This window comes from Cololabis saira, chromosome 22 (assembly GCF_033807715.1).
Source record: "Cololabis saira isolate AMF1-May2022 chromosome 22, fColSai1.1, whole genome shotgun sequence".
Taxonomy (NCBI): Eukaryota; Metazoa; Chordata; class Actinopteri; order Beloniformes; family Belonidae; genus Cololabis; species Cololabis saira.
Window position 1 is genome coordinate 16,830,044 of NC_084608.1, and position 14,943 is coordinate 16,844,986.

General features: G+C 40.3%; 1 protein-coding gene across 3 annotated transcripts in view; it reads left to right on the plus strand.

Moving 5' to 3' along the window:
- ncoa2 (nuclear receptor coactivator 2) overlaps nt 1–14,943 on the plus strand; it is an 80,292-nt gene that overhangs the window by 39,229 nt on the left and 26,120 nt on the right. For all 3 annotated transcript variants that reach the window (XM_061714003.1, XM_061714005.1, XM_061714004.1), the window contains exons 4-9: nt 582–754; nt 4,824–4,927; nt 8,739–8,916; nt 10,224–10,412; nt 13,033–13,134; nt 14,446–14,586. In XM_061714003.1, coding sequence (XP_061569987.1) covers nt 582–754; nt 4,824–4,927; nt 8,739–8,916; nt 10,224–10,412; nt 13,033–13,134; nt 14,446–14,586 — 887 coding nt within the window. The remainder of the gene's footprint in view (nt 1–581; nt 755–4,823; nt 4,928–8,738; nt 8,917–10,223; nt 10,413–13,032; nt 13,135–14,445; nt 14,587–14,943) is intronic.

Here is a 14,943-nt window from a genome sequence, read left to right on the forward strand (position 1 = left end):
TATAAGGCTTTCATTGCAAATATCTTGTATGTAAATTTGGCTCCTGCCTTGCCTAAAGCCACCGGCATGACATCCCACCTGTGGTAAGGATGTAAAATCAAGCTTCAGCCACCATGGATGCTTGAAATATTGTTGTATTACCTGGAACACTGTATCACTGGTAATATCAGTGACAGCTAGTGCTGTAGCAATGTCTATAAATATGGATAATTGATCCGTAGACAACCTTGTTAGAATGTAGATTCTCTTAATTGAAGCGCTATATCGTGTCATGTTTGCATGAGATACATTTTCCAGCGATATGAAACATAATTTTCTCCAGCCGTACCAAGGCGGATGTTCATTTGATGAACATGAAAATAAGACTATTCTTCAGTCATCTCCAGAGATGTGTGTGACTTGGTGTGGAGTTGTAGATGGATTTTCTTTCTTGCCGTAGAGTTGTCTGCGTTTCATTACACTCTTATCTTGTAGATGGCCTTTATCCATACATTTGAATCTCTTCCTTTACATCTTTGTCGTCCTTGCTGTTACTAAAATATTATTGCGATTTCTCATCCCTTATTTTTTTTCCTCTGCAGTCCCAAGCGGAGCAATGAGAAGCGCAACCGCGAGCACGAGAACAAATACATCGAAGAACTTGCCGAGCTGATCTTTGCCAATTTCAATGACATCGACAACTTCAACGTCAAACCCGACAAATGTGCAATCCTGAAGGAAACTGTGAAGCAAATCAGACAAATAAAGGAGCAAGGTATCATTTTTGGTCAGGTTTTCTAAATGTTTTTGTCTGATGATGAGACTAAAGGTGATTGATTCCAATGTACATTTATGAAAGAAGTCTGAGTTAGTGTTAGACTGTCATGAATATGCTTGGTTTCTTGTTATTTTCAAAATCCCAATGTCATTATGTCTCACAGATGTAGCTATATCCACACAAATACCACTTTTTGATGGCATTGTTATGAGCACAGTGTTATCAATACAGTTGATGTTTTATTCCCTCCAGTGAGCCAGGGTAGTTACGTTGGCTGCCAGTGTTTTCCAGAGCCAGAACATCAGGCCAACAGGTCATTGAGCTTGGCTTTGCCGTAGCTTCACCAACCAGATGGCTGTGGACTCATTTTTTTTAGGAGTTTTTCTTTTTTGTCTTACAGGTCAAAAGAAAGCTAAAGAAAATGAAGTGTCCTATTCTTCTTTTGCATATTTAAAGGCTTTCCTTTGTTGTGTACATGGTTTGTGATTACGTTTGGAGCTATCTCCTAACTTAATCACAAACCATATACACAACAAAGGCGGCTTGAGTGACTTATTAGAAAAAGAGTGGCCCACTTGAGGTGAATGAATCAGACCAACTGATGATGTCATTTTGTTTTGTGTGACTCACAAAGCCAAGTGTTATGTAATGGGAAGAGATGTGATGCAAAAATCACTGACCCTTCCAACTCTGCATCCCTCTTCTGCCTCTGAAGGCAGCATTGTTTGTACTGAGCGCTGAAGGAAGGGATAAATCACGATTTCTGCTTCGTCCTCCATACGTCAGTGGTCATGTAGAAATATTTTTATAGTTAATGAAGACCTACTGCACGTCATATTGCAGAGCTAAGGGGAGCTGCATTTTCATTAGCTGTTGATTTCCTTCTCATTAGATTTGTTGAAGCATGATTACTGAACTACGTTCTCTGGAGTAAGATTATTTTACCACCGCTGTTGCTTCTTTTTATTGCACATCTTTTATCACCTCCCAGGTATTTTTTTTCCCCCATATTCTTAATGTTTAATCAGCATTTAACTAAATTGAATAATACTTGATCACTTTCAGTAATTGAGGAATGCATGGTGCACAGCTGGTGTCATCATATGCAGCATTAGGAAAATCGTTAGATGGCACATGTATATTATTCAGCTACCAAAATAGACTGGAGTCTGAGTTCTTGGATAAATTGTGCAACCAATTAACAGTTCAGGTTGTAACATGCCCGGTTGACAGAAACATGTCCAGGATTACATAATCTTTTGTGAACAAGCACTGCTCCTTTACTGTTGCCCCTCAGTGTACAGTCTCTTTCTGGTTTTTAGCATAGACACACATTTGATTTTTAAATATGTTCTTGCAGATTTCTTGGTAAAATGCATAATGGTGTATTCCTGATATTCTCACTGTGCCTTTTTCACAAATCCAAGCTCATCCCCCTCTCTTTTTTTATATACGTGTGTATGTAGATAGATAGATAGATAGATAGATAGATAGATAGATAGATAGATAGATAGATAGATAGATAGATAGATAGATAGATAGAGATATGATATCGTTTTTAGATCATCTCTCATCCACCATGACGATTGAGGGGAAAATTTGTTTAAATATCTTCCTTTTTATTCTCAGTTTCAGTGCTGCTCTGAATCTGCAGTGTCATCTCTTCAAATTGTCAAGGATTTGGGGTCTTATTCCAGGCATTAGTTGGGCTTTAGAAAGCTCAATCAGATGCTCCCGCATGTAAACAACTCTCCCGTTGACATGGTTACTCATCATAACAGATGTTAAAAAGTGCCAGACCTTCAGCAGAAATCCTCTAAGCAGCACAGCATCCAAACCAATGTGGGGAAAATCTTCCAAAAATCAATGTGTTAAAGGAAAAATAGCATATATTAAGAATATGCAAAGAAAACCACGACTAGAGCCGCTGCAACAGGCTTCCACTTGTGTGATGCCATATCAGAGCTGTTGAAAAGGAAAGCACACACTTTAAACAAAAGTACATCCCCGTCCTCTTGTTTATCCATCTAAACAGTTTTGCGCGTGAGTTGCAGAACACCTCCTTCAAGGAGAACGTTACGTTTATATTCAGTCGCGCTGTCACAAGCACAAGCTCGTGAGCAGATGCACACATCCCCCTCCACAGCAATACAGTTGACTCTTAGAGTTCAGTAGAAAGGAAATACCATCTACTTCTATTATATTTGAAAGAAAGCAGAAGGCCCCAATGCTGATACTTCCAAAACTCGGAAACTCATCAAAAACTCAGAAACTGACACCAAAACCATTTTTCATGGCTCACTAACATTGCATAGTTTGTTTTGCATGTTATGCGCTTACATTTTCTTAATTGAAATCAGGGTGGAAAGGTTTTCTTTTTTCCCTCTGTCTGGTTTATTGCACCTTTGCAGAAAATGTGGAGCAATATCCCTTCAGAGTTTATGAAGCAAAGACATAGTTTAAAATTCAGTTCCTTTTTATTTAAAGTAAATCTTTGCGTAAAAGGAGCCATTAAAACCATGTTTCTTCAGCTGAAAGCTAAGTTGTTCACCAGCTCTATGCTGTAGGTAGTATTTAGTGTCTAAACACTTTCATTACACAAATGTGACAAATAAAAAAATGTAGATTACAAATCATATGTTAAATATGAGAGGAATTAAAGCATAGATTACAATTTCCTGCCAGTTTCATATTATACAGCACTGAATATATTGGACGGTCTTTTAAATTCACGCCCTCTCTCTGTGGCACTGTGCCATGCTCCTGCAGACAGACGGACAGACAGAAAGCGAGTGAGGGCTTCCACGGCACTGAGTGATGGGTCTGTATTCGGGGCAGCTGTGTTGGTCTACAAGGCCCTGCTGGGTTTGGGGAGGTCCCGCTGATGCACACTTAATTAATCATGAAAGAGATGAATATTTGTCTACAGGGTGCTGCACGAGCCCACAAAATGATGTAAAAACCTTCATTTTGTGTCTGTTTTTCCACAACAGCCCAAAAAATTAAAGAAATATGGGATTTTTGTTTGCTTTTCATCACAACATTTTTTCACCATATGGTCAGCCCTTTCTTGGCCTGGTGTGCACGTTAAATGTGTTTCCCCCCCAACAGCCCACTCATATTCTGCCTCTCATCAGCTCTAAAAGTAGGGCAGCCTACGCTCTGAGCATAAGGCCCCTCCGCATGGTTATTAACCCAATCACATGGACAAATGCATAGCGCCATAATGCAGGTATGGAAGCTTACAGGGGGATGTCATTTTTCACTTACAAGTAGAAGTTGCTGGATTTTTGTTGAAACCAATGTTTGCAGTTTATTTAAAATACTGTATATTATAAAAATATCTTTGTCAGCTATTGATTGTGTACCACAAGTACTAGAATATGCTGAGCAACCTAAATTTCCCCAGTTTTAAAAGCACATTAGACCTGTTAAAATATTTGACCATTGTTTTGACAAGTGAGTGACTGTAGAGATTTTTTAATGAGATGAACTTATGTATTGTTATTTTAACTTAAACCCCTATTTTTATTGTCCAAATTAGCCGTTATAAATGATTTTAGCATTACAAAGGGTTTATCACAAAGTTCTGCCCTTTCTGTTTGACATCATTGAAACAGCATGTTCTATGTAGTGCAAGAGTTTACACATTGTAAATGTTTCCATAAAAGCCTTTTTTTCCCGCTTTCGCACATGATAAAGTAATCCATCCAGAGGCTGTCAACTGTATGGCAGCCACGTCCTCTGACACTCATTTACAATAACCTTTCACTTGGTTTTGCTGTTCTGTGCCTGGATTTGAGCCACATGTTTTCACAAAGGGACCAAATGTGTTTGCTTTGTTACCAGATGGATACTTGTTAAAATCCTTGTCAACAAGTAACCTCATAAAATATGTGGGTCAATTACAGGGGGAGAGATGCTAATCTGTTGGTGTCTCCTTTTTTTTCTTCGACCCAAAGTGTTCATGCTGTCTTTTTCACAGTGGTAACAATTTTTCATCCCTTGTGGTGGTTCTAATCTTTTTCTTTTTTTTTTTAACTGTGTCTTAATTTCCTGTTGACAGAAAAAGCTGCAGCAGCAAATGAGGAGGAGGTGCAAAAGGCTGATGTCTCATCAACAGGCCAAAGTGTGATTGACAAAGATGCCTTGGGACCAATGATGTTGGAGGTAGGCGGAGGGCTTTTTATTTCTCCTTAACTAATAGTCGGACAGGATTCAAGAAAATATTATGAAGTATTGCTCACTCACACTGAAGCGCCGCATACTTGACACTGTACCACTCACAGAAGACGAGCCCTCCTCTTTCAATCCTGATTGGTAAATAATGAAGAGTACCATCCACAGATGTGCCAGTAGTAGTTATGTGAGAGGGTGGCTGTTTAAAGCAAACGCTGCCAGCCTCTTGTATCGGCCTCTGATTGGCTGTAAGTCACCAAGCAGAGCAAAAGCCTCGTTGTACCGCGGAAGGCTACTGAAGTGGTTACATGTAATGGGAAAGAAAGCAACAGCCTGACGAATGAATCAGTCCATTGAATCTGTTCTCTCATCCATTTCCTCCCTCCCTTTCATCCTCCCTCCTATTCGTTCAGATCTCTTTTCCCTCCCCATCTTCTCCTCATTCGCCTGTAGATCTGTCCTGTCATGGAATATTTATAGCATTCCTGGTCCAGCGTCACTGAATCGACATACTAACTTGTGGCTAAATATAGCCCTGTGCAGCCTACAAGCTTTCCCATCTGTCAGCAGCCCCAAAACACAGTGATAGGCCATTCACACCGGCTCTGGTGGAACCACGTCCCCGTCCACAGCGCGGGGCCCTTTAAAGCCCCATCTGAGGAAAATGGCTGTTGGCAAGAGATTCACCCACGCGCCCCGTGAACCTCCTCCAAGATGATCTGCTGCCCACTGTCGTGTAGACGCAGAGAAATCGAGAAGGCTTAGATGACTTTTGTGCTATTTTTTTTAACCTTTTGAGAGCAGTCCTATTCTATCACATGATGCTTGCTGGATATAGTTTCCGTTCTCCACTCTATATAGCTGAGTTTTTTGGGGGATTTTTTGTGTTTCGGTTGTTTTCCCCACAAAGAAGCCTGTTGAAACCAGGGTTATAATAGTTTTGAATTTTTTATTTTAGTTTAGTTTTATTTCGTTTTGACTTTTTCTCTTTCAATTCAGTTAGTTTTAATTCGTTTTTAGTGTGGGTTTGCTCGTTTTTATTAGTTTTTATATTTTCAAAAATGCTTAGTTTTAGTTTAGTTTTAGTTTTGACGTCACGGACCGTGAGGCATTAAGGTGCCGTAGCTGCCAGTTGGAGATAAACGGCCAGAGCGGAATAAATTGATCATACCAAGAGGCTTATATTGACAGGGACGAAAATGGAGGAAATTATATCTATAATTTCAGTTAGTTTTAGTTAGTTTTCTAAACACGCAATATAGTTTCAGTTAGTTATCATTTTTGTCTTTTAATTTTCGTTTTTATTTAGTTCAGTTAACGAAATTGTTTTTTCAATTTTAGTTTTCGTTATTTCGTTCGTTTTCGTGAACGATAATAACTCTGGTTGAAACACTCAAGATGATGCTTTAAAATTATTCTGACTACATAATAGGTTTGAGTAGGAACCCCAAAGAATACAGTTTTTTACCAAAAAAAAGTACAAAAGACGTAGCAGTAGCAGCAAATGATAAAGAAATTACCTGTTGTTAATTTAATTGAGTTAATAGAGAAACAGAGGATAGCTCTTCCCCATAAGGATGAGCTGGTGACGTTGAACACGGCGCCCCCGTCATTCAGGTGATTCTGTGGTGGCAGCCTGCTGTGTGTGTGATAACACACTGATGTGGCTTTTTTTTTTTTTGCCCCTGTTTGGTCTGCAAGAATTACCCCATGGGAACAGTGGCAATTTGAAGAGGGCAATATTTTGTTATGTTAACAATGTTTAGTACATCCTGAACAGCATGTACTAAACCTTTTCCACAGGACACAGATCTGGACTGCAAGACAGCCAGTTGCATGCACACACACTGTATCCATTAAGGCTAACTGTTGTAAATCCTGCAAAATGAGATGTGTTATTGTCCTGCTGAAGTAATGACGACGCTTCACTATACTGCATCAATGGCACCTTCACACATGTGGAATGTATGGCATATATGAAAGTACCATTGATGCATGTAATACACTACCCTCCTGTCCATGTGACATGAGCTTGTGTTCAGACAACTTGGCATCGTTCTGCGCAGGGTTCATGTAAGACTGCCTGTTATAACATCTCTGGATGCATCTATGGAGTAATGAGTGACAATAGTTGAGTTTGACCAGAGAGCTCTGAGATCACATGCAACCATTCCTGCTTTACCTGGAAAAAAAACAAATACCTTTTGTTTACAACTAATTTGTTTTATTCTAGAGCTACATTTTGCAAAGTCTTTTTTTTGTTGTTGTTGAACTGTTGAGTGTATATCCTCCCATGATAATCATTATGTATTTTGGATAAGAGCTGTACATGCAATATACAACAAGGTCATGCACAAAGATCCCTGAGCTTGGATAGTCAACAACAACTAGTTATTGAATACCAAAAAAGTTTGGGTTTTTTTTTGCAAGGTCCAAAGGTCCAAAAAACCTTCAGATGAGATTTAAAATGGATTTGAATTGTTCTGGCATTTTAGAGAACCTCAAATAAATTAAATCCACACTTCAACGTATACTGGCTGGTATTGGTTGTTTCTGTGTGTTTACTGAGGGTAAACTAGTATTAAGTAAAGTTGTTTTGTAAATGAAGGTATTGGCTAAATGTGTTATGCAATAGTGTCTGGAGGAAGACAAGCGTTGGCACTAAATCGTGTGTTCTGTCCAGTCCATGTTCTTTCTTCATACAGGATTTACTTGCGCAACCACGTTGAATTTTGGACCAGCCTCCGTTAGTACAGTGATCGATTAGGTGTCTTTAAGTTTATTTTCAAATTAAGCTTTGTCAGAGCAGGCAGGGGAATTCTCTATACTCATGTAGCCATAAAGGACAAAAGATTTAATGGGTTGAAGTCCAGAATTTAGTGCAGCAGTTGGCTACAAATATGTTTGATAGTGTGTTTGAGACATTGCTGTATATACTTGGTTCTGTGTCAGGAACAACACAACTGGACAGAACCACAGAAACTTAAACTGTACATGCTTTATACAGTAATACGTCTTTACAAACTGACAACTGTTTTCTGTGTTGTTTAACTTTTAAAACAGAGGTGAGGAGCAGAAACCTTATTAAGACTGTTTTGTCTTGACACCAGCCTTTGCAACTTTGTGAGCGGCAGTATTTCCCTTTAAAGGCTCCAGGTGATTTGATGGCCTAATTGACACCATCTTTTGTGTAATGGCTGACCTGGGGCTGTATTCTTTCAATTAAGTGCTACTCCTCCTTCACATCCTCCAATCTGTGCAGGCGCATGCTTTTATCCTGGTTTCCATCAGCGACACTGATGTTTAGCATCTCCAGAAGTGGTGCATTTACCCGGCACTCAGAGTGCTTATTGCTTTTCTGTAGGCGTAGTGTACTATTCTGGATATTGAACAGTGTAAGACGTGTCGCATGATTTCAGCGGTTTGTGTGTGTACATTGTGGTTGCGTCATACTAGTTATTAACTCAGACAGAGCAGGCAAATGCCCAGCGTTAATGTTGACAAACCAATAAAAAAACTAGTAAAATCCTAGTTAAATGCCTAACTTGAACAACAGAAGACCCCCCTCCCCCCCCTCAAATCATCAACCACTGATGGCATTTTTTGGCTTGAGGAAGAAGAGGAGACTCTCATAGGAATCATATCAGGGCTTTTAATTGCCACTTGCCATGTTATTCCTCTTGATGAGACCTTTTGTTGGTCAGATGTCTGTTTCTCTGTCAAATATGTATTCAGGATGTGTTTAATATAGGTTCAGTAATTAGCCAAATGTGGTCTAAACTCTCCTTTCCCTCCTCTCCAGGCCCTGGACGGCTTCTTCTTTGTAGTGAACATGGAGGGAAACATCGTGTTTGTGTCTGAGAACGTGACCCAGTACCTGCGCTACAACCAGGAGGAGCTGATGAACACCAGTGTCTACAGTGTGCTGCACGTCGGCGACCATGCTGAGTTCATCAAGAACCTGCTGCCTAAATCCCTCGGTTAGCTCCGAGCTTATTCTGCCTGCCAGCACTGCGCTCTGCTCTTTTTCCTATCCGTCACTTTCTGTCTCTCTGTGCCACTTAAGCTCCACGTCCCTGACTCCATATGTACATCCTCAATATCACATCCCATCCATGTAGCCATCTTATTTGGCCTCCATTACTTATCTTTTTTCTCCTTCAAGCAGGTATATGTATATCATGTTTTTTAAACAGTGCTGTCAGATTAAATTAAAATAGAGGCACCAGTTTGCATTAAACCTATAGGTTCTTCATTTTCTCTTTTGCTGATGCTCAGCCCAGACATTTACTCTCACTCTTCTCCTCTTCCTCCCTCCATTTTCAGCTAATTAACTTCCTTTTTTTGGCTTCTCTCCCCTCTCAGCAGCATCATGCTCTTCCTATATTCTCATTTCATGCCCTTCCTTCCCCTTCTCTTTACTTTTTGTGTTATTTTCTCTTTTTCTGCTGCACACCCTTATCAAGTTCCTGTTTTTTTTTTGTTCTTATTTTCTGTTTCTCTTGCCCACCCAATAAAGTAACTCTTTATGCAATCTTTTTATTTTGTAAACTAGAATGTAGTTATATCTTACTAGTTTTGACTTTTCTTCTTCATCTTTCTCTTCTTTCATACCCATATAAATTGAACATCTTCTGAATAAAAGATGGTGATTGTGATCTATATGTTACTGCAGCCCCTTCAAGAGCTCTTAAGTCCTTCTCTGCTTCTCTGCTGGTGCTCCGGATTCAGGTCTGAGTACCAGCCATCTGGGTGGGACTGCAGTACAGAGCAGAATACCCTGGAAACGATCAGTGGCCTGTGTCCCAGATACTGAGAGATTATCAATGCACTGAATGAGATCACAAACCAGATGGAGTGTGATGGTAGTTTGCTCGAGTGAAATGAGTTGACTATACATGTCTCTTTCGTATTTTGCGTGCACACTTGTGTGTTTGCTTGCGCCTGTGTAAGTGTTGGGAGGCAAGAAGAGAGATTGGCAGGGCTGTTGAAGGACCTGCATATGGAGGCCTGGCTGTGATGCATAGCTGTGGATAAATGGCACAGGGCTCTGGGTTCCAACTGTTCGTTATGAATTATCTTTACCCAGCAACAGCTCTCCTCTTTTTACACTTCAGGCTTCACTCTGCCTTTCCTGCTCTCATTGTGTCTTTCACTTCGCTTGACTCGCTCATTCCTGCACCCAGTCTCCATGTTCTGTTGTCGTGCCACTAAAATCTGTCAAACCAAATCCCCAGGAACCCCCTCATTGTAATGTTTTCTCTGTCGTTTGTTGCTCGGTCCGCAGTCAACGGGGTGCCATGGTCCAGTGAGGGTCCGCGGAGGAACAGTCACACGTTCAACTGCCGTATGCTGGTCAACCCGCACAGCGACAACCAGAACGAGCAGCACGAGCACGAGCCTCAGCAGCAGAAATACGAGACCATGCAGTGTTTCGCCGTTTCGGAGCCCAAGTCCATCAAGGAGGAAGGAGACGGTACGAAAGGGGTGGAGGAAGGTGGTGTTGAGTTATCGGCATATAGGATGTCTGGTTTACACAAAAATACTTACCTTATCAAACATTTTGGGCAAAGTTAAAGTTCTTTGAACCATCTCATATTTCAATGTTTTCAACCAGTTAAAATATTATTTTTTTGTATATTAAGACATTTAGGATAGAAGGATGAATTTAGAAACGATGAAATTGCAGAACATGACAATGAATGAAAGAATGAATGAATTGTTTATTTCGGTTACATTACATTATTTGCAATTCAAACTGTGTGTGTGTGTGTGTGTGTGTGTGTGTGTGTGTGTGTGTGTGTGTGTGTGTGTGTGTGTGTGTGTGTGTGTGTGTGTGTGTGTGTGTGTGTGTGTGTGTGTGTGTAAATGACAAAACACTTTCATACAAGTTTACACTCATCAGTTTCACACAAAAAATAATAATAAACTCTGTAACCGAAAAAGGAATAAGCTGAAGCCAAAGCTTATATTTGCCTACCCTGTACTTTCCAACAGAAAACCCAGATTATCTGCAATATGAAAAGAAACAAAAAGAGAAATTTCCCTTTAAATTGTTCTGCTTAACCAAATTATACTCCAATCATTTAGCATTGTAATCCTTAATTATTTTACTTTTCAATATTTTTTTTAAAATTCAACAGAGATTTACACAGTTTCACTTCATCACTAAGTTGATTCCATAATTTGACTCCCAAAAATGAAACACATCTATATTTAACATTAGTCCTCACACGACATCTTTCAAAGACCCACAGCCTTCTTAAATTATAATTTGTCTCTCTTAATTTAAAGAAATGCTGAAAACAAGCAGGAAGGCTATTATTCTTAACTCGAAACAAAATTTCTAATGTTTTTAAATATACAATATCTATGGATTTTAATATGCATGACTCTACAAATAATTTATTAGTAGTGTCACGATAAGAAACTTTATTTATTATTCTTACAGCTCTTTTCTGGAGTTTAACTATAGGGTCTATATAAGTTCTATACGTATTCCCCCAAACCTCCACACAATATGACATGTATGGCATGATAAGAGAGAAATACAGTATGTACAATAAAACGGTCAGCAATCAAAAATACAAAAAAAGTTTTCAAATATACTAGACGTACCTAACAAAGTCGCTGGTAAGTGTTTATCCGTCTTTTACAATACAAGTTAGTTTATTTTTAATGATTAACACGTCCTTGTCATCTCCAGTGAACTTCCCTGCTTGTTGTGTCTTCTCCAATTCATGTTCTTTTACGATGTTTTAGGCTTTTTATCATTTTTTTTCCATTTATTTAATCTTTCTTTTTCATAGAGTAGACTCCTGCCCTCAAGTTGCTTCTGGCAGAGGGTCTGCATTGTCATCAGGCCTTGTCTGTCACTTTAAGGTTTATGTTTCATGACTAAAAAAAATAGACTAGTTTTCCTTTGCGGATGTTCAGCCACGCTGAGAGCAGAACATACAACTCTGTTTGCTTCTCAGCTACATAAGCTTCATGAGCTACTCTTGTCTGTCAGAGTGTGTTTTTGGATGGCTGTTAATATACTTTGGCAGCCTGCCTAAGTATTTATATTGTCTGGGAAACCCTTGAGACATTGTAGCGCTGTTCTTTAGTTTGTCATCCCTTTCAGCAGGAATTGACATGTTGAAACTTGAGGATATCTTCCTTTTATCCAGAAGTTTAACTACTCTGCAAAGCATTAATATTTGAAGCTCTAGAAACATTTGAGCTATTCTGTTACTTCACTATTCGGTTACTTTTCCACTGCCAAACTGTGACTTGGTGGCAAAGTAAATCAAATAAGTGGTACACTCCAAGTCAAGTCTCAGTCATTTCCACCCTGTGCACTTCGGGTTTGGCCCTCTTACTCGGCCCTGGCCAGCGTTGTATGAGGGAGTGTGTGTGTGTGTGTGGGAAGGCGTTATTTGAGGTGATTGTTGCTGGGTTTTGTCCAGAAACAGATGAACCAAAAAGAGGTGTAGAGGGGAGGAATTGAAGAAAATTAATGGAGATTCATAGATTAGAGGCAAGTCAACTGGAGAGGCTCTACTTACAAGTCAAATAAGAGGTGTGAGAGAGTGGTGTGTGTGTGTGTGTGTGTGGTGGCACACATCGCTCTGCCATAGCAGATATGTGGGTTTTATTGGCACAGGAAAGTTGGGCCACAGACTTTTTTGTGGTCACTCCATGTTAGAGGCAACTGTCATTATTGAGCAATGGCGGTCTTTAATCTGGGCCACTTGCAGATATGCACAGTCACAAACACAGGCAGGTATTGACACATGCACACGCTTTCAAAGGTCACACTACATCATTTCCCTCACCAGCTGTAGCTGCTCCTCATGAAAGGAGCAGAGCCATGATCCCCACGCTCATTAATAACTGTATTAATTACGCTGCCGGGGAATAACATGCGTTTCATTTTCTTTCCCTCCCTCTGTCATTTACACCCTTCTGTCATCCACTCTCTCCCTCCTCCCATCCACCTTCATGTCCTCTGTCTTTTCCCTCACCTCTTTTGTTACGTCCTCATCTTTTCTTCCATCCACCCATTTTGTCGTGTTTCTCCTCTCTTCCACCTCCCTCCCTTGCTCCTCCAGATTTTCAGTCGTGCCTGATCTGCGTGGCTCGACGGGTGCCCACGAAGGAAAGGCCCATGCTTCCAACGCACGAGAGCTTCACTACACGCCAGGACCTGCAAGGTACAAAATACTGGTCACGCAGCCAGGAACTACAAAAGATGTGAATCAAACTCAACCAGTTATTTTACTTCACACCTCTATTAATACCTGTTTTCACACATGTGGCTGTTTGAACAAAACTTTCCCCTTGAAATAATAATATCATGCTTCTATTGGGCCCTGAAACTACCTTATCCCAAATGTTCATCCAATAAATGGCCTCGCTGCAGTTAAGTAGTTAAAGTTTATTGTATCCTTGTCACGGGCCCTTAGGATTGAACAATCTAGTTGAGCTTGGCACCTCTGCCAGCTGCCTGGGAGGTAAAGTAGCAGGTTGATCACTTACACGGAGATGCAGACAGTTGTCTCTGTTTCACCTGGTCTTTGATGTGCAAATACTGTGTACTGTACTGTATTGTGTGGCAGGTACACACACACACACACACACACACACACACACACACACACACACACACACACAGCCTCATGACACAAGCACACAGTCATTAGTTAGGCATTGATATAGTAATTTACTGTAACTTCACGACTCCAGTTGGTCTTCATACATGTACATCTGTTGCTCAGACTTTTAGATAATTACAATGTTTTCTGGTTTAAGGTAAGTTGTATGTTTTGTTGTTTGTTTTTTTTTGGTTTTGTTTTGGGAAAACACTGTTGGAGATAATATTGCTCGTGAAATCTTTGACACCGCCGCATCAAAACCATCTTAGATATAGTGGTGTTGGTGGCGACAAGTCTGTTCCTGCAGTTGTCACTCAGGCAGCAGTGTGTTTGTCAGCACTTCAAATGCACCGCTGCATCCATTTAAATTTGACTGCGCGCGTGCGTGCGTGTGTGCGTGCGTGCGTGCGTGCGTGTGTGTGTGCGTGTGTGTGCGCGTGTGTGTGTGTGTGTGTAAACGCGTACCCTGGATGTTCTTGTTAAGCTCTAAACATAGCTGAGCCTGCTTGGCGCTGGTGACTTTTCACAGAAATCCTTTGACCTGCTGTCTTGTGTTTCTAAATAGTGGTCTTAAATAATCTGCACTAAACACTATTTGATTGTCATGTCTGATCGTATGTAGTCTGGACTTTGTCTTCAATTTATTTCAAAGCTGTACTGTCACCGACTGCATATTAAGATACAATTTCTGACAAGACAAATTCTATCAAAATTTTGAATAGAAGACCATTTTCTGGTCAGTAAACTGGTTTTCAGATGGGAAAAAAAAGAGTCTGAGGGAGATTAAATCCCTTTTAATTAATTATGTTATGAAATTACCGGTACTACTTAATCATCTGAAATGTCTGTAACCTGGTCCTCTGTGTTCAGGTAAGATAACGTCCTTGGATACCAGTCTGCTGCGAGCGTCCATGAAGCCAGGCTGGGAAGATCTGGTGCGGCGCTGCATCCAGAGGTTTCACCTACAGAGCGACGGAGAGATGTCTTTTGCCAAGAGACACCAGCAGGAAGGTAATCCTGTTAACCACAAAACAGTCCCGTTTACTTTTAGCTCTTCATATGACCTTATCACGAGCATAATACGATAATCTCAGGATGGGAGTCTGAGACTTTTCTATCAAAAGCTTGAGTTTTGGAATCATTTATTCAGCCACCACTCCGCTGCTGCCGCCAGCAAGTAAATAAAAGCTGTTCTTTCTAACCATGTAAGTAACCGAGGGTTTGTTCTGTTTGTTTTTTGTTTGTCGTGTCTCAAGCAGTGATCTGAAAATACTGGGCAAGTCTTACGCTTGGAGACTTTGTGACAAAGTTGTTTGGTTCTATTTGTCACAGAAGAGAAAATATGTCATGATGTCAGACATCTCTCCA